This window comes from Scardinius erythrophthalmus, assembly GCF_964197995.2.
Source record: "Scardinius erythrophthalmus genome assembly, chromosome: 20".
Lineage (NCBI taxonomy): Eukaryota > Metazoa > Chordata > Actinopteri > Cypriniformes > Leuciscidae > Scardinius > Scardinius erythrophthalmus.
The window spans coordinates 14,525,291-14,551,234 of record NC_138240.1 but is presented as its reverse complement, the minus strand read 5'-3'; the positions used below and the strand labels follow the sequence as shown (position 1 = coordinate 14,551,234).

Genomic DNA, 25,944 nt, shown 5'->3' with positions numbered 1-25,944 from the left:
ACGAACTGAAATGAAATAACGTTATTTATTTGTTCCATAGAAAACCAAATTCATGATATATTTGAGAGTTGTAATGTCCCCAAATTTATAGTATAAAATAGAGATAATAAAAATATAAATAATTACTTATTGACTGCACACAAATAAGAAACGCAGTCTTCAGATTTTGTAAACCATCAGAAAGGAAATAAATCAGCAAATGGAAAGCTAATCTTTTGAGGAAGCGCAAAAAGTTCATACATAAACCCAACTTTGTTCAAACTTCCCATAAACAGTTTACTCTGTCTCTATTGGTTTCCCAACCCGTCACTCAGACTGTGCCGCCTCCAATCATCGAGCAGCCTTTTAATCATATATAATTTTGGCGGCGGTCGGAAGATGGCGGAAAATTTGAAAGGTAAGAATATATAGTTTAATCGTTCAGAAACAACGGTTTACTAAATATATGTCATCTCTTGTACATGAGTTGTTCGTTAAATTATGTCTTTTCAAAGAAACCCCGGAAACAAACCCTCCGTTTTGGAAGAATCTTTGCTGCAAGTTGTTGATAAAAACTCACATCGATGGTCGATGTTATGGCCACCGCGCGCTCACGCAGCACATTCAACAAGCTCATTGTGAATGCCTTAACTCATATATCTTGCTTGAATTAACTTTGTAAAGTTGCACAATGTCACAGTTGGTTCAAATGCGTGTACGTTCAGTAGTTAGCAAGCATAATTTTCAGTGTTTAGCTAACTTTCCCGTTGTAACGCTCTCTTGAGGAATATGATCTAACGTTAGCGTTACTCCGTATGTTTGAACGCTGGACAAATGAAAAAAGCACATTTCCCCTCAACATGTTAATCTAACTTACGCCTCTGTCGTTGTTTACCCACTTTGTTTAGCTTTACATATCATGTCTATTCTTAATAATTACGATTAGTTTTAGCCAGTTTAATAAATGGCCCATTGGTTAGTGATGATACGTGTTTGATTTCCTGTAAGGATTTTTTTTATCTCAAACTGGCAATATGATCCAGTTATCTGTACAATATTTTAATAAATGTTTAACTTTCATGTTGTTCTGTGGTGTTGCGCGGTCTTTCAGTCTTTTTTAATGAAAATAATCATGAGTTAGGGGTCTATGATGATGATTCCCTGGTCAGGGAATATATAACGTTATTTCCTTCCTTCAATATACAAGCAGTAACGTTAATATATTTTCATTTCTAAGGACCTGCTTAAATTTTGTATGGAAAATTATATGAAATAGTAAAATCAATTAAATTTGCTTTTGTTTGTAATTGTACTGAAGAATGTTAAAATATTTTACAGACAATATTTGCAATATAAGTTAGCAACATCTTTTTTTAAACCCAACATGATAATGTTAGATTCTTAATTGAATTTAAAATGATTTGAGTAGCACTTTTCACAAATATTATTTTGAAACAAAATGAATTCCATAAAACTAGTTAACTAATAAATCTTAAAATAAATATTTTGTAACAATTTTGAACAGTAGATAGTGTGTGTGTGTGTGTGTGTGTGTGTGTGTGTGTGTGTGTGTGTGTGTGTGTGTGTATTACGCTTAAAATCCATTTTTGTCATTTTTGCTGTCAAATTCTCAGCAGACTAGTTTACAGGCATGTGGACCAGCTATTTTCTAAATTTATTTTCAGAAATATTTTCATATTTTGATCAACTTTACACACGTCTGCCATCACACATTTCATCATGTGTTTTTCCTGCAATTAACATCTAATTGTTCTTGTAGGTCAAGTGTGTAGGGTAGCATGCATTGCCAACGCAGACCAGCTGGAAGTGATCTGTCGAGAGCAGGGGGTGGTATGCTGCGATCTGGGCATCAACAAGAACAACCTGTGCGACTATGAGGTAGAATACCTTTGCGACTACAAAAGGAAAGTTATCACCGATGGGAAGACACAAACAGTACAGGTGAGCATAAAACTCTGTCTTGTAAGTGGTCTCACATTAGCAGTGGGTGATATGAATGACCAGAATATTATTTTCACAATATGAGAAATTTTATTGCATGATAACAATGTATATCTCAATAAAGCCTAGTTATTTAAAAAATAAGAAAAAAAAAAGCAAATTACAAACAGTAGGACAGATATAGATTAAAGTGTAAATTGCAGGTTACATTTTTCACGAAAATAATGCAATGTGCTTATTAAACATAAAGATAAGAACTGCCCACCATTGTTTTGTATGTTTTTTTATACCAAACTGCTGAATATAATATGAAAAGTTGGTACTTTTTACAGTGGTTTTAAGCACTGGTTGTAAACGTACTCGTGTGTGCTGGCTTCAAGAGGACCGTGATCCTGCCTGAAATGAGAGTAAGCTATTCGCAAAACAAACGGGTTCAGGCAGCACGCGTCAAAACCAGGATGCTGCGTGAGGCACGTCAGATCTGTCGGCCCCGGGTCGAGCTGCTCCACTAAAATCCAAAACGCGTTCACCTCACGGCAGCACGTACTCTTCACTGCTGATTCCATTGGGTGGCATAGCCCACACAAACACCTGTCAAACACAGCGACAGGGACATCGATCTCTCTTTTTCTTTCTGACAATGAGCATCGCTAATTAGTTGCGTTTTAGCACAGGCCATATCGCGTTCTGTCAGCAGATGCCGGCAAAGCGCCATTGTGCCTGTGCAGTGTGTGCATCTCTACAGCTCTGATTAGGACTACTGACACCATGTAAGTAAATAATGTCTTCAGTCATTGTCCCTCCTTGCTATTCTACATGACGGCAAGATTTTGAAAAGACTTTGGCTTGTTCCCTAATGTTATCTGGGTTAGCACCAGGCTAACCTAGGCTAGCTCTAGCTACTCACCAGGACACCTGGCCAACCATCCACTAATTTTCCTCACACCAAGCATTTATAACTCTTTGAGGGCCATGATTTCTGGCAGTTTCCTCCCCTCTCTCATGCCTGACTGGTTCAAAATTGTAGGGCTGTGGTCCATCAAGAATTTGATGGTTTCTCACCTCCTCAGTCTCCCCGTCGTTCTCCATAGTCAAGCCACAAACAGTAGGAATCTAGCAGAGTATGGGTTGCTACTCCCTCTTATGACGTCATCACCCAGTTACTGTAAAAAACATGCTACATCTGAAGAAACCCCAATAAATGTTATTTTAATGCATTTTAAGACAAAAATATTTAAATATATACATATTGAGCACTTTAATTTACACATTAATTGGTTGTGGTGGTTAACCTGCAATTTACACTTTAATACAACAAAGATACAAATTAAACATAGTAAGATATACTCCAGAAATTGGATAATAAAATGTAAAAACACTGCACTGTCTTCACTGTATGAATTAAATATAAATGGATGCTTAATAAAGATAAAATAGACACAGACAGCAGCAGGTATTCACCATGAAATCAAAATTTACAATTCCTATTTTTTTATGGAATATTGCGGTATTCATTATAAATGATTTATTCATGCACATCTTTTTCTTTTTTTTAAATATCTGTGTGCTTTTGTAAAATAACTTCCCCTCCCTTTTGTAACAACATCTCTTCTGTGATGACATGTTTACTGGTGCAAGATCACAGCAATAGCAAAACACAATGATCCAATCAATTCCCAATGGACAAAATCAAGTCCAGCCCTAAAAAAAATTCTAGTTTGAGAAGCCGTTTCATTTGGATATGTCACAAGAGGAAAAGAAAAGTCTATCACAACTTCCGTTTCATGTCAACTTTTAAGACCTCATGCATTGACCCAATAAACTGATACACATCTGATTTTCTCCCAACTGTTTAGGATCACTTAAGAGGGTCCTATTAAGCCCTTTCACAAAGTCTTGATTTTGTTTTTGGGGTGTACTAGAGTAACTAGAATATGCTTGCATGCTTGATTGTTCAAAAAACACATTATTTTTACATTATTACAGCTCCTCTCTCCCAGTCTGTCCCGACCGTGTTGTTTAGTTTCGGTTTTGATGAAGCCTCCTTCCGAAATAAAGAAAAACTAGAGCCGTTCGTTTGTAGTTCTTGTAAAGTGGATTCTGTTAAATAAAATATCTCTCTTTGGAGTAGACTTTGAGCTTTGTAACCTTGCAGATCTTTTTTTATGCTCACACAGCAACATTACACACATTGAAAAAGCATAATAGGACCCCTTTAAAGGGTAAGTTCATCCAAAAATGAAAATTATCCCATAATTTACTTACCCTCAAGCCATCCTAGGTGTATATGACTTTCTTCTTTCAGTCTTCTTTATTCACGCACGAGAGGATAGAGTTTGATGCCCAGCCCTATTTGTTTAAACCTTTTATGATTGATGGATGCGCTTTTTGGACTTAGTGCTAGGTTAAATCTAGGTTACCATTCGCTCCCATTATAAAGCTTGGAGAGCCTTTTTTTTTTTAAATATAACTCTGATTGTGTTTGGCTGAAAGAAGAAAGTCATACACCTAGGGTGGCTTGAGGGTAAGTAAATTATGGGATTTTTGGGAGAAATAAAACTTTAAGACATAACTGACTGTTTAAATGAATACTCCAAACAATGGGCATTTTGACACAAGTGAATGTGACCATTCAAGCGCAAAGAGAACTGAATTTGGGATTGCATGCTGTCTATGAGATTTTCTGTGTGTGTCAGTCAGCACGAGTACAGCATTGAGTTCTTTTCCATGCCTTATTGCGCTTAATTAATTTTAATATCATGCACGTTCCATTCTTATTTTCTAATTCATGTATGCAGATAAATTTAGATACCATGATACAAACAATATAGCAAAATCTTTAACACTTTATATATCGCCGCCACTATATCTATATATATATAGTGAAAGTAAATTCTACTACATGAAGGGTAAAATTAGTTTTATCAAAGCAAAAATGTATCCAGATCTAAATGCATTTAAGTTCGCTACAATCCCTGTTACTCCCTTCACAGGAGTTATATTTGGTGAAATGGAAGGGGTTCCCTGAATCCAGCAACACATGGGAACCTCGGAGGAACCTGAAGTGTGTAGATCTGCTCAACCAGTTCTGGGAGGACTTGAATGTGGAGATGCGGAGACAGAATAAGCGTTCCGCCCCTCGTCGCCTTGACCCTGCCACCGTGTCGCAGCTCATCCAGCGGGCCAAACTCCGGCAGACCCTTAAACAGTGGGAGGTACACCTCAACAGCTTGGGCGCCCACAAGGGCCACATCTATGTCCGGAACCTGGTCGACCTTGAGGGCCCGCCTAAGAACTTCACCTACATAAATGACTATAAAGTTGGTGATGGGATCATGTTGAATGAGGTGTCTGTGGGCTGCGAATGCACAGACTGCCTAGGCAACCCTGTGGAGGGCTGCTGTGCCGGAGCATCACAGCACAAGTTTGCTTACAATGAATTAGGCCAGGTCCGCATTCGGCCCGGGTTGCCCATTTATGAATGCAACAAGCGGTGCCGCTGCGGGCTCGAATGCCTCAACAGAGTGGTGCAGAAGGGCATTCGCTATTCCCTCTGCATTTTTAGAACAGACAATGGCAGGGGCTGGGGGGTACGGACCATGGAGCGCATTCGCAAGAACACTTTCGTCATGGAGTACGTTGGGGAGGTAAGAAGCACGGAGGCTTCAGTCATATAGTTAGTGGATCAGATATTTTTAAATATTCTATGAATTTTTGTGTCATTTTATCATTTTTGTTTAGGCAAGTGGTTCAATTTGTTCACTTTCAGTTGATCATTGCCGTGTAATCATGGGAACATGTTTTGCTTCACTGGTAGATTAGTGGCATTATTAAGCAACCAATGTTTTCAATTCCCTTGTGATGGCTGATTGGCTGTTTATCTGTCTTTCTCAATAAGTCGTCTGGCTTCATGATTGTTAAACACTCTTTTTTTCTGTTTTTCTTTAGATCATTACGACAGAAGAAGCAGAACGCAGAGGTCAAATATATGATAAAGAAGGTGCCACCTACCTTTTTGACCTGGATTATGTGGACGACGAGTACACTGTGGATGCTGCTTACTATGGAAACATCTCCCACTTTGTCAATCACAGCGTGAGTGGACTTGAGCTTGCATCTACTTGAAATAGACATATTTTTATTTTATATGTATGAATTTTGAATTGAATTGAATTTTACATTTCCCTAAATGTAAGCAATAATCACAACACATTTTACTTGACATCATTTAAACTGTAGCTTGTCATTTAAAGGCAGTAAATTGAATGTCACAAAAGTGTTTTCTTCGTTTGTGTCCTCAGTGTGACCCAAACCTTCAGGTATATAATGTGTTTATTGATAACCTGGATGAGCGGCTGCCACGGATAGCGTTCTTTGCCACACGTGGGATAAAGGCAGGAGAGGAGCTCACCTTTGACTACAAAATGAAGAGTATGTATGAGACTGTCACTGTATAGAAAAAAGTAGTCTTTGCAACTTGACAAGTGATTTGGGGGCATTAACTTGGCCTTGACATACACTACCTTTCAAAAGTTTGGGGTCAGCCTTTTTTGGAAATTTTACAGTATGTCATTAAGAGTTATATTTCCAGTAGATGCGGTTATTTTAAACTTTCTATTCATATTCATCTGTTACTTGAGAACCAAATCACTATATTGGAATGATTTCTGAAGGATCATGTGACACTGAATAATGGAATAATGCCTGCTGAAAATGTAGCATTGCCATTACAGAAATAAATGAAATTTTAAATAGGGGTGTAACATTACACGTATTCGTATTGAACCATTCTGTTCGAGGCGTTCGGCTTGTAATGCGTGTAATGCGTACATATTTAAATGTTATTTTTAATGTAATGACCAAAACATTATTTATTCATCCTTCAAAGAGTACCCACATTTATAAAACTAAAAGTTTCAAGATGTAGGAAAACTCACACTTATTTAAAAAAACAAAACAAAAAAACATTAAATTAAATTACCATTGTAACCAGTAGGTGACTGGCATTTCCACTCCCAAATATACATTTTTTTAATCGTTTTGCTTTTGAATTATTATTTCGACATTATGAATAAAAAATGCTGCCCTCAAATGTTAATCTGGAGCCTTGCAAACTTAAAATAAAACTGCACATTGTAATTTCTGTAAGTTAAGTCTATTTATTACCAAGGCATTTGTCAGTAATAAAGTCAAAATGGGGGAAAATGTGAATAACTGCGCTACAGGTTGATTTAAGGTGTGCCCCTAAATTTTCAAAAGTTTGGAGCCCTGCACATGACAGTAGGCTACACCAGTGGGAATACTTCAAACATGTTTACTCATTTATGCCGACATCACCCCAGTGTGTCAATAACTGGAACTAGACGAAAACAAGGAGAGAAACACGCTATAAACTATCCCCGCAGCATTTAGTGGACACTCTCATCTTTCTGGAAAAAAAAAAAAAAAAAAAACTTAAAAATTTAGTAAAAGCACACAGAGTTCCATATAAATATAAAATTATTTTCTTTGCATTTGTTTATAACTACTTCAATATTACATTTCATTTTTTTATTAGTGGCTGTTTTTGTTTTATATGCTGCTGAGAAGACACCCCAGAAGATGTATAGCTCCATCATTTTTCAAAGTAAAAAAAAAAGATCATACTTTATGATGTTAGTTTTAATAAATATATATTTTTTTAAATCAAGGAAATTCCTCTGGCATTTCTTTCTTTTTGCTGTATCAAAAACGTACCGAACCGTGACATCAGTCATCGAACCAAACCGTGAATTTTGTGAACCGTTACACCCCTAATTTTAAAATATATTTAAATACAAAAGTTATTTTAAGTTGGAATTATATTTCACAATTTGGCTTTGTTTTTTTACTACATTTTTGATCAAATAAATGCTGCCTTGGTGAGCAAAAGAGACTTCTTTCAAAAACACTAAAAGAATCATACCAAATTATTAAATGATTTGAAGGAGTAAAATCTATTTTTTCTTTCTCATTTTCCCCATAGTTGATCCAGTAGATGCAGAGAGCACGAAGATGGATTCTAATTTCAGTCTGACGGGACTCCCAGGATCCCCTAAGAAACGTATGCGCATGGAGTGCAAATGTGGGGTGGCGACATGTCGAAAATACCTCTTTTAGAGGATGTTCATGCTGAAGAGGGACTGAAAGAAGATCATGTGTTCAAGTGAATATGTTGAAAGCATCTGCAGTTTAGGAACCGTTTTGGCAGGTGTTTTGTAATACTTCATTGAATTTTAAGTATATATTTAAGTTTTTTATTTCCCCAAGATACATTTTTACTCAGAATTGTTGTCTGCTTTAAATAGCTTATAAAATGTGCCATTAATCTTTCGATTTTTCCGTTAGAAAAGATGTGTAAAGGAAAAAAAAGTGGGCTTTTCAGTAATTGTTTAAAATCATATTTTAAATCATATTAAAGTCTTACACAAATTATTTGAATTTTTTAAACATTTAAATGGTCATGTTTTATTTGTTTGAATAGGGATTCTTTTTACTTTTTCAAACAAACTTTTGTAGTGTAACTTTTTGCCCTGTTTTTAGCACATATCTTTAGACCAGTGTAAAATATGACAAAATCGTCAATGTCCTTCCTTCTATCTTTTTTTTTAATGACTTTAAGTTACCACCAGGTGGCAAAATTTTACTATTAATGCACAGAAGAGAAGTTTGTTAGGCAAAGGGAGGTGGACCTACATGAGATGTTGCCTTTCAAGCATGCAAAATGTTTTTCTGTTTTATGTGAATATAGTCTTAACACGACAAAATATATTCATACTGTCAAACTGGTCTTTCATTGAATGTATTTGAGAGGTGATGGATGCATAAATGAGTGGGAGTGTGTGGTTATTTCACCGATCTGTCTGACTACTATTCAGGGTTGTTTTTCCCAAATGTCTCATGAACCAAGTGTGGCATTGTTTTTAGTCTACTTGTGTTTGCAATATTTTTGGGAAACAGCTCAGGTGGTTTTTCAGAACTGAACAGTGAAGCTGGAATGTGTGCTGTAGATTGAGATAATACATACATTCTGGATTAGTTTATGCTCAGGAACATTTCCTTATTAAATTCACACAATTTTATTATAACTATCACCCTCAACCAAATCTGTGCATATGTATATATTAAAAGACTACCACTTGTTTTTATGTTTTGTATTAAAGAAAATCGAGTTACTTTGTCAGACCTCACATTTATCACGCACTCCTGTATGTGCAACAAAATTTGTGTCCTTGTTTATTAAATCATATGAGTTCTACAGCTCTGTGAATGTAACTTCACTACCAAATTTGGATTCATTTCAGTTTGGATAATTTTACTGACATTGACAGCAAGCTTGGTTTTAACATTGAAGGACTGCCCACAAAAAAAGCTCTGAAATAAATTGATCAGTTATATAGACTTTTATTTCTTCCTTGACATTGACAAAATACATGTGAACATATGTTATTAAGAACAGAATGCGTTCACAACCTTTGTTTGCACATTAATTCAGTGAGACGACAAAGCAATAAAATGAGTGACCCGAAGGCTGAAGTTTTTGGATGAAGGGAACCAAGCGTGAAAGATTTTTTCAATGAACAACTCTAACTTCTCTACTTACAATGGTGTTTAGTCACCCCGTAACCTGATGCAGTGACTTCAGTGCAATGCGTGACCTTTTGGGGTGACATCAGAGGCTTGGGGCACGCTTCTAAAGAGCACTGCAAAAGGCCATATACTTGTCTGCTAACTAACAAGAAAAAAAAAAAGATAGTGCCTTAAATGCTTTTTAACCCTTTAGGAAGCATATGGGTGCAAAATTGTTGCATACTCTTAAAGCTTAACGTTTACTTATTTTAAGTATATAGATTGTAATCTAGGTTACAAAATGATCACACATAACATCAAACAATTTCACAGTGTCATTAAGTGAATAAACATACACACTTAGTATCTTAAAATACTTAAGATGTTCTGGTTAGATTTACAGACATCTACAAATTCAATTCCTCACTGAGAACACATTGTGGTATAAGCAAAACCTCAGATATAACTACACTTAAAACTCAAACTTTCCTAAAATTCTCATCTGAAATAACCTGCACCGTTTGTCCAGTCTTGCCTCAATTCTTATCACACAAGACTACATACACTCACCATCAAGTCATCCCACAGAAATGTCTCCAAGTTTGTATATAAAAGAACCAAATGCAATCTTTAGGGGGCCAGTAGCTATTCATATATGTAGAGAAACTCACAAAAAGGACATTTAATATATGAATCAATGAGCTGAGCCACATTTCCAATGACCAATAATGTATGAGGTAATTCAGCTAAAACACACATTGCTTGCTCAAACTATTATTTCCGATTGTATATTAACCACTGCAGATTTTATACTATAAGTCTGAATGATACACAATTTATCAAGCAGAAGCTAAACTACTAAATTTAAAAATATTAACCAACTCTCACTCTACTTACAACCACATAAACACAAATATAACACAAGATCTGCTAACATTACAATGGTTATTTTTTTCTTCTTTTTTTGGGGGGGGGGATTTCTCAAGGCACTGGGGAGAAAGGAAGAAGGTAAAAGACTTAAGGCTTTTTAAGAGAAACGGATGGAAGGGGAAAGAAAACTGGCACATATATTAGAACCAGAAGGACAACAGGAATAATCCCACATACAGAAAAACACTAGGCTCTCGAATCCCAACAGCCAGGCAGATAACAGCACTGAAGAAGGTCACAGAGACCATCAGACACGTGTCCAAAGTAACCTCAGTCTGATCCTTTGATATTTGAGATTGTTCAGTGCCGGTTCTTGGCAGTGCGTGCTGGTTTTCAGAGTTCTTGCATGTCTGATATGGAGCAGTGGAAGGTTCATCACCCTGAAAAGTTAAATCATCTTCTGCTGAAGAGTGAACAGCTGAAGGTTGAAGATCAAAGTCTGTTGGTGATGTTTCAGAAACGCTGACCAGTTTTGGCTTTTCTTGTTTGCTTGTTGGATGTTCTGAAGTACACATGGAAATAGTTTGGTTATCAAGTTTTGGATCCTCAAGGGGGACGGAGTCGATAACGCTCGGATCCAAAATAAATACTTCCTCTTGCTGATGTTGCATGATTGCTAGTTTATCAGACGTTGATTGGATGAGTAAACTTTGGGTTTCTCTGTTCTGTCTTGTGGGACCTAAATGAGAGGGAGACAAACAGGAAGCCACTAAAACATCTGTTTCCTCATCATCCATCTTGGTGCTTTCCACCTCAACCGCCTTGGTGGTCTCGACTCGGAATAAAGAGACAAGCTCTACTTTCTGCTCTTGAATTCCTTCCTTCAGAGTGTGCTGTAATTTTGACAGACTTAGCTTCTCCATGCCTTCAGTTGTATTGTTTACCTCATTTGACGAAGGAGGCTGCCTGGCTTCTTCCAACATGTGGAAGTTAGTTCTTGTTTTATCTTCTTCTATATTCTGACTTGGTTCTTCTAGCATGTCTTCCAATGTGCCCTCATTTTCCTCAATATTTTCCTTCTCCTTAACATCCTTCACACCTTCTTCCTGGATATGTAGCGTGTCTGGAATCCCAGCCGGTGATGGTTGGCCAAACTCGAAAGGCACTTGCACTAAGACCTCAAGCTGGAAATCATCCTTCTGTGGATGAAGGGATTGGTTGGGTTTATTGGTATCCTTAAATTCATCCTTGGTTGTCTCTGGATCATCATAGCAGTGGACGAGAACTGCAGGAAGGGAAAGGGACACGGACGGGACAACATTATACACTTGATCTTGTGCCTCAGAGGACTGCTTGGTTGATTGTGATTGGGGGATGGATAGAATTAATGGCTGAAGTCCAGACTCTTCTGTTTGTGGTGAATTACTGGATGACATTGACTCTAGTGGAAGCTGTTCTCCGAAGGGAGTATCTGAAGTGGATAGAGAACATCCAGCCTTGGAGGAATTCCTGGTGGACTCTGAAGAACTGGACACATTTTTGGCAGTCTACAACAGAGAGGAAAAGTAACAAAAAAAAAAGCTTCCATTCCAAATAATGTATGAACTGTTAACCAAGAATGTAAGCTGTAGGCATTAAACATTTGTTTGCAATTATGAATTTCGATTTTTACAGACTAACAAAAAGTGTAAGGTGAATGGCACAAACTTGAAATTTAATATTCATTGCTAGAGAAATTAGAAATCATTTCTTGATTGCAAGTAGTTGGATAGTCAACAGTAAATGAATTTGCTAATGCATATTATTATTATTATTGACACCATCACTACTAATATTAGTATAGTTTTCCATTGATGTTTAATACATGCTGTTGTTTCAGACCATATCAGTTTATCGATCATTACTAATAACTGGTAAAAAAAAAAAGATAATTTTATAGACAATTTATATGAATATGAAGATATCACTGTTTTAGAGATTTTGACAAAAAAAAAGAGAAAAGGTTAAACTACTAAAATGCTATGTGCAAATGGGAAAGTGATTTGTGTTAGCATGAACCGTGTGCCAGTTCCCATTGGCCTTTTTCACAGAAACTCATGCCAAAAAGGGAAGATTGCACCAATGAATACAAAACCTTCAAAAGACTGTTCTGAATGTTTGTGACAAAATTACACAAGATTAAAAAACAAAAAATGATAAAGGTGATGCTGAAAATGCAAGAATGTTGTTTAGCTCTATAAATTTTGTCTGTTTAAAGTTGTACATGGAAAACATGCAACAATACTGACAATATTCACATAGAACATACACAGAATTAAAGCAACACAGTTTATACCGTTTTTTCCACTTTTTATATTTTTGCGTAGTTTTGTGTGTTTACTTCAGTTACGCAGAGTTTTTTTATTCCAAAGACTCCCAGCCAAAATGGTCAATGGGAAAACAGCCCAATGTTTTGTTAAAAAACAAGATATTCCCACAGTTTTTGTCTTGTGTGGAAAATATCAGGAATTTCAATTCAGATTACACTACCTTACTAAACTGATTATTTAATATAACATATGTAGTATACACTAAGCTTATTGCTTTTTTAAAAACTCACAGCATGAAAACAAATACCTTCTACATGGTTGATCTAGATATCATGTATAATGAGTCACGATACAGGATGCACCTTACATGCAACACGATGAATGGGTTACATTAGCAAGGCGTTAAGTTAGCAAGTCACATGCACATTACCTAAGTTGATGCTGAAGCTTCAATGAGCTGTTCAGGTGGACAGATGAAAAGAATAACAATATCAACAAATACACATCTTGTTTTTATCTAATATATGCTGGATAATATGTTAAATCATTCTTGATGATTAACATAAGCTAATTTACAAAAATGACACTGTCATCTCATGAAAAAATACACTTAAAATCAAAATTGTGTATATTTTAGCTGTAGTTCACAATTAAAGGGATAGTTTATACAAACATGTCAATTCTGTCTTCATTTACTCACCCTCACATCGTTCCAAACCTGTATGGCTTTCTTTCCTTTGTTGAAATTTTTTTTTTTTTTTTTTAAGTGTTTCTTTGCTCATACAATGGAAGTCGATTAATTTTTCCTAAAATATTTTTTTGTGTTCCGCAGAAGAAAGAAAGTCATGCAGATTAGGAATGGCAAATGATGACAGAATTAACATTTTTGGGCGAACTATCCCTTTAAGATCTCTGGTAAAAAAATAATAATGTGTCTGTCTATTTATTGTGATGGGTTGACCACAGACCAGAAACAGAGATGGTGATGCTATTGTTATAAATACCAGATTCAGTTACTTAAAACAGCTGCAAATCAACACACTGCAAATAGACACAAGCAAGTGGTTATCAGGACATTGAAATGTCGGTGTGATTTTTAACAAGCGAATTGAATAGTGTGAGTAAGCAGGTGTGATGAAAACTGACATTATCAGTATTTTAGCTAGTATTAAATAGACAATTTAGTTTATATCAAGATTTTTGATTTATCTTTAGTCTAAATTGCTCTGAAAAACACTACAGCTTTGCATCTGCTGCAACAGTGACAGACATGAATCCCTTATAAAAATAGAGAAAAAACAGAAGACAGCTTTGATTGATAAACAACTGTATACACCATAGACAGTAACCACATACAAAGCAGGGCTCTACAATAAGCACTGCCTGATGGCCCAGGGCCAGCGTGAAAGAAATACTGAAATGAGTTCTCTTTCACTTTTCCTTGTACATAGTCTCAAAAATTAATTGTCAACATGCCCATCTTTGCGAGTATCCTCATAAACACAGTCTCAAGTGAATGCAAACAGTTAAGAAAAAGCATGTGTAACAGTATATAGGAGTACATTCGGTCTTAAAGTGACAGTAGCCTATAAACCTGCTGCAGTCTGGGTTTTTAAATGTTAATTAAACAACAAAGGACAAAGAAAAAAAAAACAGTCACTGCTCTTAACTGAATACCTTTTGTAACTTTAATAAGGATTAATCTATATTTAATTTACACAGACTAAGCTGTGTTATTTTACATTTGATTAATTTATTCAATTTCGCTACCTGAAAAGCACTGTTTATTTCATTTGTATGTTTGTTCTATTGTAATTATTTGTGCTACTGCTAATTATTTGATTATTTGTTATTTTAAGTTGCATTGCTGCTTAGAAGCTGCATAATCCTTCTTATTTTATTACTGATTGTTCACTTTAAAAATATTTGAAATTTAAAAGAGTATGGCTAGTAGTTTTTGGTGTGCTTAAGGTTACATGGGTCAAAAACAACGAATACAACATTTTGTATTTTATTACTTTTTCTGTGGAGGGGTCAAGTGGCAGGGCAAGTAAAAATTTGAGCCACTGACCCAACTTGGCCAGTAGAAAAAATCCTTATCGTTGAGCCTTGCAAAGACTCACTGTAAGCGTGTCTAGACAGCATAGAGGTCAATGTGTTTTCCGACAGACCGCAACAAAAAAAATGTAGAAAAAAAGCTGCTACACCACATATGAAAACCGTCATGGAAATCTGGTAAAGGTTAGAGACAGAAGGGGAAACAATGTTTTGTTTAAACTTTTTTTTGTATGTTTGTGATACATCGTGTCTTTTTCCACCTGCTATCCAAGCCGAACTCAGAACTGGTGATTATAAAGCAAACTTCACTCACCTCGATGTCGATATCTGGCTGGACAATAGGCGGCTGTACAAAAGAGGCTTGATTATCTGCTTCTTCACACTCAGTGCTGCTCGGATCTGCTGAAAAACAACAACTGAGGAATCTGAAGCATAAAAAGACTAACCTGACATTTGTTTGTTTCATTTATCCCAAGATAAAAAAAAGCTATTGGATAACATTATGACATTTAAAACATACCATCTCCTCCATCATCAGAGTCATCGTAACCAATGTCAGATCTAAAAGGAAGACACACACATACACACCAAAACAATCATTCTTCAGCAGCACACATTGATAAACAGAGTTAATATATGAAAAGTATAGAATTCACTCAGTTGCAATCCATTTTACAAATGATTATATATATATATATATATATATATATATATATATATATATATATATATATATATATATATATATATATAAGACTATTAATTGTTCATTATAGAATGCTAGATATTTAAAGGGATAGTTCATCCAAAAACTAAAATTGTCACCTTCATGTCGTTCTAAACCTGAATTTGTTGTTCTAAACCTGAACTTTTTGTTTGTGAAACATAATTGAAATGTCTGTTTTTTGCCCATTCAATGGAAGTCAATGGCAACTAAAACTGTTTGGTTACCAACATTCTTGAATATATTCTTTTTTTTTTTGGTGAACTATCCCTTTTAAAGTACAAGCATCATCCATTGGCCAGAGTTATACATGACTGCTCCATTAAATGGAAAATAACTGTGACCTCTGTGACATTTGCTACTATGGTAACATCTGACCGCCTCCAGAGCTTGAAATATTTTTTCAGAGCTGTGGGTGAAGACTGTCTAGTCCACACTCCCCCTTAAACCCCATGATAGATCCTATGATGGGATAAGGACCTGTCCAAATATTACACGTGTTCTTACATGTCACTAAAAGTTTTGCAGAGCATGATGGTCAGATGTTCTGGTCATGTGACTCTTTGTACAAACTTTTCCATTTCATGTCGAAGTCGCTACACATTCTGAGTTGCGTGAAGCGCTTCAATTGGCATCCTCTTCTACGACCTTCTATTTGTAGCATGTTTGAGCAATGTAATAGAAACAAGGCTTGACATTTGAGGAAAGGTTGCGAGGAAGACTTGTGAGTCTGCTTGGAACATAAGGTCGAAACTCATCTTCTGATTTTTATCTCCTGACAAATCAGGAGATCCGAGACATTGTTGTGTCTAGCATGCTTTCATCTGGGTTCAGTCTTTTTTTTCCCCTCAAACTTTCTTTGTTGTTGTGTGTATCCCAGACAGAGTGTGAAAAGTGAAAATAGTGGGTAAAAAGATTGTCTCCAGGCGTACAGAGGGAACCGGCGTAGGTTTGTGTCTGCTTTTGGTGGTTTGTTGTGTTTCTACTGTGCAACCCCCACAGAAAAGTCAGAGGTAAGGTCTCAGTGCACCAGAGCTGAAAGCGACACCTGCCTTGTCCTATTTTCATCCTCCCTCCTCACACACCCTTGAATGGCTGCCATTCTCAAAAGGGAGTGAGGGGGTGGGGAGACTGCAACCCCAAAACTCACACAATATACAGATGCTGTATAACACAGGCCCTGTATAATTCAAGATGACGTGTTGTTCCATCTTTAGCACCAGAAATTTTAAACATATGATCATGATGTAGTAAAATTGTAACATTCATACGCTGCAAAGGCTGCATGTAAATATAACATGAATTGTGGAATTATGCAGCAATGCGACTTAAAATTTCAGTAACAACCTCACTAATTTTTGTTTTAAATATGAAACAATAAATGTAGAATCATTAATGATTAAATCATTAATGTGAATCTAAAAATGATAAGTTATAAAATACACTTCACTTGATACTAGGGCCTGGGGTTGCTTAGAGCATCATATTGTAGTATTTTTAAGGGGCATTGCTTTTTTGAAAGGCGCAGGCTAGTGCGCTCTCTCGCTTCAGTGTCTCTCGGAGCATGGTTTCTCTCTCACATGTAAGCAGGGAGTGGGGAATGCAAAACCCGGAGTGGAGCTGTAGCAGAGGGATCACAGAACTGAGTGATTGTCTAAATAAATCCACTCCACTTATATACGGTGTTCCAGACAAGCTTTTAATCTGCCCGTTGCTTGGCGACATCCAAATCCGAAAGTTTAAAACTATAGAGCTGGTAAGTCCCGCCCCTTCCGCAAAACCCCGCTGGACCTCAAAGTTGAAAAACCGTCAATGCAAGTGAATGGGAGAAAATAATTATTTTCTGGTCCCGTTTGAATTGTGCCATGAATGTGAACATAAGTTGTCTGTGAATTTTTTATATAACTTTTCGTGTAAAGAATGATACAATTTAGCGGGTAGAAGTTTGATACGGTTAGACTTTGTGTGAGAGCACTTTGTGAACTACAACTCTCGACGCGTTTGAAACGTCAACACCACTAGCACACGGACACTAGCTCACGGATCCCGCTAAACATGGCTGTGTCTTTGGTGCACTTCACCGCCTTCTTTCAGGGAGAGGACAAAATCGTTGAAGTTGGTAAAAACCACGGGTAAGTCAACTTTATGGGGTGACGTCACATAGGCCAGTGGTTCCCAACCTTTTTTTGTCTGAGACCCCCTTTTTCCAAAGAAAATTTTTTAGGGCCCCCCTTCACATTTAATGATATTATCGCTCTTGTAAACTTGCAGCAAGGATGAAAGAATATGTTGTTTTCAAGCAAACGGTATGTTTACTATAACCAGATATGTTTAAGCACAAATAATAGCCTATAATATTGAAAATACAATAACAAAAACATCAGTAGGCACTTTGTAATTTAAAAACGTAAGCCTAGGAGTAGCCTATAAAGTGGCCCTATTTAAAAATGCAATAACAAAAATATTCACACTGGTGTGTAGGTTAAAAAAAAAAAAAAAAAAAAAAAGTATATAGGCTATTACTAAATGACTGCTGTCTGGGACCTCAATACTTGCATGTTATTTGTGAGGCTTTATCAATGTGAGGCTTTATTTTTGACGCTTTTGGCGCTATAACGAGCGATAATAAACTTGCGTTTATAATAATGCGTCTTTCGGAAGAACATTGTAGCCGGAACTACTTCTCTCTGTGTACGTCTATGACGAGTCACGCAGGTACTGGGCTACTCCGCAGCGGCAGCAATCCGAACCAGTGTGAAATAGTCCCAATGTAAACACTTATTATAGGTGTACCATAATGGTTCAGATAAGACAAAAACACGGATTGGAAAATGGATTCATGATGAACTCGCTCATTATATACATTTTGTAAATTTTGAACAGAAAAAAAGTTAAGGACTTGTATTTAATGCTCATTGCTCAAAACTATTCAAAATACGACGCGACCCCCCACAGAGCTCGCTTACCCCTTTTCCACCAAGGCAGAGCTGGTGCTGGTTCGGAGCCAGAGCCTAGTTTCAAATCGGTTCTTTGTTTTTCCACCGCCAAAGCACCAGCTCCGAACCAGTAAAACTGGTTCTTAAGTAGCACCAAATCATTGCAGGGTCTAAAACGGAGCCAAGAAAGAACCGCTTGCGTCAGGGGCTGGGGGCGGGGTTACCGTGACCAACAAGACGAATAGAAACTTGTGACCGCCATTTTTAAATAGCAGCTAGTCGAGCTAATAGCAGATTGATTATAATATCCGTCTATGTAAGTTACGGCGAGCTGCACGAACGCGTTGGATTCCGATGTATTTTTGCAAATCCATGAGCATCCATAGTATTACAACGTCCGTTATTGTTGATGGCTTGTTCGAGATGCATCGGAGCGGCAGGGACCGATCGGAGTTGCAGGGTGTTTGAAGAGCACACGACTCCTTGTGCTTTTAGATCGCTATCGCAGTGCTTTGATGTCACGCGGCGATCGATCTGCGAGAAGCCGATGCATCTCGAACAAGCCTGGCGTGTTTGTGTTTGGCGCTACCGCACTAGCGGTTGCTGGGCAACATGAGACGTATACAGTGACGTAAGATCTGGCTCTGTTGTGGCTCTCTAGCCGGTGGAAAGGCAAACCGGTTCTAGTAAGCTCGTCAGTCGAACCAACTCTGAACCAGCTCTGGCTCTGGCTCTGAACCAGCACCCGGTTCTTGTTGGTGGAAAAGGGGTAGCTGAGGCCCCCTTGTGGGCCGCGACCCCCCTGTTGGGAACCACTGACATAGGCGACATGTAGTCTTTCTCGTTATGTCTTTTCCACAACTGCTAGCCGAAGAATCACACCATATACTGTCATAATCGTAACATGAAAAGTTATATAAAAAATTCACAGACAACATATGTTCACATTCATGGCACAATTCAAACGGGATCAGAAAATAATTATTTTCTCCAATTCACTTGCATTGACGGTTTTTCAACTTTGAGGTCCAGCGGGGTTTTACGGAAGGGGCGGGACTTACCAGCTCTATAGCCTAGACCAGAGCCATAGAGAGAAAGAGTTGCGACACTCCCATAGACCTCCGTTGTAAATAATGGCGGCGCTTTTAACCGCCTACTTCCGGGATTTGAAGAGCGGAATAGTTCCAAACACTGTCATTTGAGCGTTGGACCCCATTCACTTACATTGCTGCGCGTCGAGTTGTTCCAGAGTTAAGTTGTTGAAATATCGACCTCTTTTGAATTGTCAACTGTCTATTTTGTATCAGAGGCCCTTTGCGATGCTTATACTGGTCTTCATTTGTACATGCACAGCGTAATTATTTATATTTTATGTTAGTTGTTTCAACCAATTTTCAAGCACTGCCTGCTAACATAGCTAGTTAGCTAGCGCGACTTCGTCAGTTAAGAGTTCGGTAATGAATCGCTGCCACCTTTATAGCAACTTTTATTTAATTTAATTTTTTGGGATATACTAACTTTTCATTATGTTTTATTGTCTTGAGTGAGGTGGCTTGTGAGAACAATGCTGGACCTCTAGGATTGTTATGGCCATCACCAGTCCTGTCTGTTTCATGGATCACCTGCCCCTGATTTTTGCTTTTCTTGTTCACACAAGCACACATTTTTGTTGTCTGTCATTGTTTAATAAAAATAGTTTATTTGAAAACCTTCATTTGTATCAGCAATGCTTAAATTCGTTTTTAATCTGTTATAGTTTTGATAATGTGTATGGCTTAATATTAAAATAATATTCTTAGTCTTAACATGATAATGTTTCACGTTGTGGTCCTGGGGTGGCCACTTTCATCAGAAGAAGTGAGCTAGCTTAAGCGAACTCTGAACGGACCGCCACGGCAGACCTCTTTGCGTGATCACGAAGGTAGGCTAATGGCTGGATCAAAATTTATAAGCAAAATCACGGGAATCAATAGCCTAATACAGCCCAGTTGTGCTAAAATAAATATCATGAGACGTCCATCATCAGATGAATGATATGGAAAAGTTAAGTTAGAGCCGCTAAAGCCAGTGCTACTACCCATGCGAACATGAACACTAAGCTTTTCCCTCCAAAAATATAGCCTAAAACTTGTCTCCAAATGCAAAACTGACATTAACAAAATGCAATAACAGCTGAAAAAGTACTTGGGGTGTGTTTTATTTTATATTTACCGTTCAATAATGCAATCGCTGCTGTCTGTCCCATAGAAGAACATGACAGCCAGCGTATGTTTTGGAACTATTGGGGCTTACATGAACCACGTGACAGCCATAGCGGCGACATCAAAGAGTGTCGCAACTCTTTCTCTCTATGGCTCTGGCCTAGACCTTATGTAGCCCCACCCCTTTTCAGCAATGCACTCGTTGTGTTCCGTCTTTCGGTTTGTATTTCCACAGCATGAAGGTAAGACCTTACGGATTTATGAATTAACCGCTCGTTTTAGAATCTTCCCGGTCTACTAACATTTGTTATGACATCTGCTTCAAAGATGACCTTATGTGACAGACAAACAAGAGTGCAGCCATTTTTAGAATTGTGTGTTTGAACTTCCATTTTTGCGTTAGCTCTGTATGTGTCTCTGGCATCACTGTCGAAGAATAATAAGCTAGTGATTGTAAAGTGGATTTACTTATTGTAGAGTTAACAAAAGTTATCATGGGCATTGTAATGTTTGAAACAGATGTCATAACAAATGTCAGACCGGTTTAAAATGAGAGGTTCATTCATAAATCCATAAGGTCTTACCTTCATGCTGTGGAAATACAAACCGGAAGGCAGAACACAACGAGCGCAGCGCTATAAAGGGGCGGGGCTACATAAGGTCTATAGAGTGTAGGCAGGGATGAATCCGGAAGACTAATTTGCTGCTTGTTAACTTTGTAAACTGCACACACTTACACCCCAAACTGTTGTATCTAGTTATTTAATAGAAACATAAATTTTCAAAAATAAACAAAATGCGGTACTATACGGTTATCCGGACCACACCCGCTCTTGGTTGGTCATAACCACAGTGACGGGTAGGTTTAGGGGCGGGGTTGGGGTAGGTCATCACATGTGGTCCGGATAACCGTATAGTACCCAAAAGGCATAAAATTTGCGTTTTTGGTATGGGTGTGTGTTAAGTTGTAGAACAAAACGCCAAAGTATTGCCAAGTTATGTTTACCACAGGCTTTATTTTACTGATAAACTGAAAAACCCCATAATAAAACAACCTCAATCTCGAAGGAACCAGAGTATTCCGGGTTCTGATGTCATCCCTGCACCACTCTAGAGAGTACAACAGTACTCACCCCCTTAAATATGCATGTATCCGAATATTTAAGTGCATTTTGAGTGTGCAAGGAGATTGGCTCATTACGTAATTTGCGGTGCTTTATGGGAGTGGGCGGAGCTAACGACATCTTTTGGCGCGTTTTTCTTGTATCAACTCTGATTATTCTGGAATTTTCTGTACAATATGGGTCATGTAGTTTTTCACCACAAATTCTGCTGTTAAACTAAATTAAAACAAAGCCGAAATAATGCTGACTGATGGCTTTATCAGAAGCAAATACTATCGATTAACAACCTCGTAGCCCACAGTAGAGCTGTCGTCTACAAGTTAACGTTAAAACACGAGTTTTTTTCTTCCGGAACCGACTGTTGCGCACTTTCCGTTGACAGACACTTTTTTTTTTTTGCGGAATAATTGTATTTTATGTTTTGTTTGAAAGGCAAATTTCGCGGATAATGAATTATTCCTTCTGGGTGATAGATGGAATAATCCTGACTGCTGGCTAGACAGAGATTTAACAACAGGGTTTTAACCTTAACGTTACCTCTGTCACACAAGTCGATTGACGCCCACTTAGCAGGCTACCGGTACCTGGGAGGTTTCAGGATTCCTCTCAGCTCAGTTTTCTCCTCTGTGGTGGTCTGGGCTGTTTCGTCTTCATATGACTGTAGGAGAGTTACCGAATAATTCCTGCCAGAGTTGTTCGCCCAAAACTCTCCATCTGACGTCTCATAACGTACAACAAAATCAATACGAGCTCCGTTGAACAGGTACGGTGAAGCGAAAGACAACTTCACGGAGAACTTGTCCGTTTCTCTGTCGTTGGAGCCCTGGACATACTCGGCTGGGTAATCAAAGTGATTGATCCAACCATCCATCGTGGAACGGACATAGACCGATTTGTTAAAAGAAATGTTGAGCACACGAATAATCACCTCGAAGGACAAAGGCTCATCTGGCACAGATGTCACGCTCTCCACTTCCAGCTTGTTGGTGTGGACAGCGAGCAAGAGCTCCGCTCCGGCGAGTGCCTGGAACTCTGGCCACACTCTGTAAGTGGGCTCGCGGTAGGCTTTTTGGTACCGCGCTTCCTCTTCCTCCCATCTTGAATCGTCCTCCTCATCTGAATCAAACGGAACAAACGTTCTGACATCAAACAGCTCGGCCCCAGTACTGTCAGCAAACGACACTCTTCTGTCCGGCAACGCCAGGCGAATTCGCATGTACTCGGCGGTTTCATCGGCGATCGAGGAGCCTCGCTTTCTGGGAACAGGAGAAGACCTCGGTATTAGCCGGACGTCTTCCTCTGTTTCTTCCTCCTCTTCATCGTTACTGTTGTCTTCGGAACGCTCGACCCTCACCGTCTTGAAAAGACCCTCTTGTGAGGGGATAGTAAGAAAATTACCATTATTCCCCTGCGCCATTACGTTTGTTTCTGAGCCACGTAAACATGAAAGGTGCCGTTACTGCGATGGTGCGCGTTCGTCAGATCGAGCTGTCGTTCATTGTGTCAACGGAGACCCGCGAGGGTCTGTCACCTCGTTTCGACCGAACTAGGCCTAAACTATTGACATAAACGAGAACAACAGTTTGAAGCGCATAGTGCACCGACACGAATGAGTGTCTAAATTTAGAAGGAAGCGGCACGTCCATCGTTCCCCAGAGGTCAGGAGGAAGATGGGCTCTGTTGTTTATCCCTCCCCTCATCTCTTGTTGGTCGCTCCAAACCGCACACGCCCCCAACTTCTGTTTTAAAGTTTATAGACACGCTCATTTGTTTGCTTGCTTGCAGTTTGTTGTGAGCATAAATACCCCTGTAATACTACATGCAAACAAATAAAAAATAATAATCATAATAATCGATCTGTTGTCTAATAATAATAATTATTAATATTAAAATGTATCAAAATTGTTATTGTTATTATAATTAATATGATGATAATAATAATACATTATCATAATCATCCATTTTATTTATCAATTGTGTTGTTGATTATAATGATAACAATGAACTTAAAAGGATAGTCCACCCAAAAATGCTCCAAACCTGTATGAGTTTTTCTTTCTTTCTGGTGAACACAAAAGAAGATATTTTGAAGAATGTGGGTAACCAAACAGTCTATGGACCCCATTGACTTCCATAGTATGAAAAAAATATTGTCAATGGACTGGCTTACCCATGCAGTGTTGTTTAACATTAAATGTTCAGAAAACTGCCTGTATGTATTTTAAAATAAAAAAGGAGGAGATCCTACCAGTTATATTAGTTAATGGTGAAAAATTACAAATTGTGCCAGAATTTAATTACCTTGTACTTATCTTAGACACTCATTTAACATTTGAAAAGCATATTAAAAAAATAGTCATGCAGTGTATGACTATTACATGCATAATAGAGTGCAGTGACACCTCAACCTAGAAATTTTACAAACAGAGTCAACCTTGAGAGCTGCAAGAATTTATTGCATTCTTTGATTTTTTCCCCCTAACTTTTCTTACTGTATTACTTCATGGTCACAAGCAGGAAAATCTATCTTAGACCTTTATATACCTTATATAAACATGCTTTAAAAGTATTTGACAAGAAACCTAATAGATATCATCATTGTTTTATTATTCAAAAGCGCTTTTTTTTTTTTTTTTTTACTTTTGCCAATTTAATTTTGTTTTAAAATTGTTTTTTAACGTACAAAATTGTTAATAATCTTGCACCCTCACCTTTAAAAGCATTTGTTTCTTCGCATACAGAAAATATAAGACAAACAAGAGCTTCGTCAAGAGGTGACTGCAGTGACTTTCTGTAAGAGCTGTTAATAACTGGAATAATTTACCAATTAATATTAGACAGTGTCCTAATTTTGCACAGTTTAAGTTACATTTGAAAATGTGGTTAAGGAGGAGTCAGGTTTGTGATCATTGAATACTTTTGTGTTTTGTAATGGTTTTATAATTGTGGGGGATTGAATTTGTATGTCTTGTAGTATGTATATTGGGGAATATTCGGTAGTTATTTGGATTGCGGTTTTTATTGTTATGTGATGGATCATACGTCGTATATATTTTTCATTTGTGGGGGGATTTTATCGTATGTGATGATCTTTTGATCATTTGGCATGTAATGTGATTTGGTACTCTCCTGCCCAGGGACAGCAAATTTAATTTAGCTTTGTAGCTAATTCGGGGGCAGGTTTTTTTACTGTCCATTGTCCCTGTCAAATAAATAATAAAATAAAATAAAATAAAACTGTTTGGTTACCAACATTCTTCAAAATATTTTCTTTTGTGTTCTCAGGAGAAATAAACTCATAAAGATTCGGAACATCTTGAGGGTGAACTATCCCTTTAAGTTCATTGTCATCATTATAATCAACAGCAAAATTGATGAATAAAATGGATGATTATAATAATTTTTTATTCTCATCATCATTATTGTTATCATATGAAATATATTAACAATTACAGTTATTCAACTCATACAGGTTTTGAACAAAATGAGGCTGAGTCAATGATTATTGGGTGAACTGTCCCTTTAACCATTCTATTGTTTTCAGGTCATTTCAACACGTTTTCGGCAAAGAATACAGTAAATACTACATTGCTTTGTGTCACTGTCAAGAATATGTAAACCCAAAGCATTTTTTTAGTACAATTTCTTTTATAAAAACAATTATTTAATACATTTTTAAAAGTGCTTTATCTGTGGCGTTTGCGAGTTAAAGTTGAGATGTATTTAAACAACCAGTTTTGGCCTTTCAGCATGTTATGCAGCTTTAAATAGTTTCGGAAGACTCACACATACTCTTCTCCATGATAGGGTTAAATGAGGTTAAAGGCCACCTTGAGAAACAGGCCCCTGTAATATTATTCAAATAATCAAAAAGGCAAATACCACAGCACTTTCCTAAACACTACAACTGCAACTAATTGTTTGGTTTGAATCGTAAGAGCAGAAGTAATACAGAAGTTTTTAGTTATGAAATATGTGAAGTGCCAACAAAAGTGAATCAAGAAAAGCAGTTATGATGGTTAAAAAAGCAGTTTTGATTCCTCATTCATAAAAAATAAAAATGAAAGCATAAAAGTCCATCAGCTTGCCTACCTGTCATTGATTGCACAGATTATATACAGACATGCAACTGATGCAACTGCTCCATAAAAACAATATAGAATAATCACTAAGCTAATGAAATCCAATGGTGAC

General features: G+C 37.4%; 3 protein-coding genes across 6 annotated transcripts in view; 2 read left to right on the top strand and 1 right to left on the bottom strand.

Moving 5' to 3' along the window:
* Positions 1 to 2: 2 nt before the first annotated feature.
* On the top strand, positions 3 to 9,486 carry suv39h1b (SUV39H1 histone lysine methyltransferase b). The gene is made up of 6 exons (XM_081349215.1): positions 3 to 397; positions 1,760 to 1,941; positions 4,935 to 5,588; positions 5,890 to 6,036; positions 6,243 to 6,372; positions 7,946 to 9,486. The coding sequence occupies exons 1-6, from the start codon at positions 379 to 381 to the stop codon at positions 8,077 to 8,079; spliced, it is 1,266 nt and encodes a 421-aa protein (XP_081205341.1). The 5' UTR covers positions 3 to 378; the 3' UTR covers positions 8,080 to 9,486.
* Positions 9,348 to 23,474, bottom strand: LOC308680826 (uncharacterized protein). 4 transcript variants are annotated; one of them, XM_081349208.1, is made up of 4 exons: positions 22,329 to 23,474; positions 15,286 to 15,326; positions 15,079 to 15,164; positions 9,348 to 11,945 (listed from the first exon to the last, which is right to left on the bottom strand). In XM_081349208.1, exons 1-4 carry the CDS (start codon positions 23,165 to 23,167, stop codon positions 10,599 to 10,601), a joined length of 2,313 nt encoding a protein of 770 aa, XP_081205334.1. In that variant the 5' UTR covers positions 23,168 to 23,474; the 3' UTR covers positions 9,348 to 10,598. The 4 variants fall into 4 exon arrangements, with proteins under 4 accessions (XP_081205334.1, XP_081205336.1, XP_081205333.1 ...); XM_081349210.1 differs by having other exon boundaries at positions 22,335 to 23,455; XM_081349207.1 differs by having other exon boundaries at positions 15,079 to 15,167; positions 22,329 to 23,422.
* The window catches only part of foxp3a (forkhead box P3a), a 16,026-nt gene continuing 12,743 nt past the window's right edge, over positions 22,662 to 25,944 (top strand). Inside the window, exon 1 of the mRNA XM_081349213.1 lies at positions 22,662 to 22,795. The gene's annotated coding sequence lies outside the window, so the exon portion shown is untranslated. The remainder of the gene's footprint in view (positions 22,796 to 25,944) is intronic.

Excerpts from the sequence above, each read along its gene's own strand:
- suv39h1b (XM_081349215.1), top strand. Across the intron at positions 1,942-4,934 it reads GGAAGACACAAACAGTACAG|GAGTTATATTTGGTGAAATG; the intron begins GTGAGCATAAAA and ends CTCCCTTCACAG. Across the intron at positions 6,373-7,945 it reads CTTTGACTACAAAATGAAGA|TTGATCCAGTAGATGCAGAG; the intron begins GTATGTATGAGA and ends TTTTCCCCATAG.
- LOC308680826 (XM_081349207.1), bottom strand. The coding sequence starts at position 23,167 with ATGGCGCAGGGGAATAATGGTAATTTTCTTACTATCCCCTCACAAGAG. Across the intron at positions 15,327-22,328 it reads CTGAAACCTCCCAGGTACCG|ATCTGACATTGGTTACGATG; the intron begins GTAGCCTGCTAA and ends TCTTCCTTTTAG. Across the intron at positions 15,168-15,285 it reads CTCTGATGATGGAGGAGATG|CAGATCCGAGCAGCACTGAG; the intron begins GTATGTTTTAAA and ends GTTGTTTTTCAG.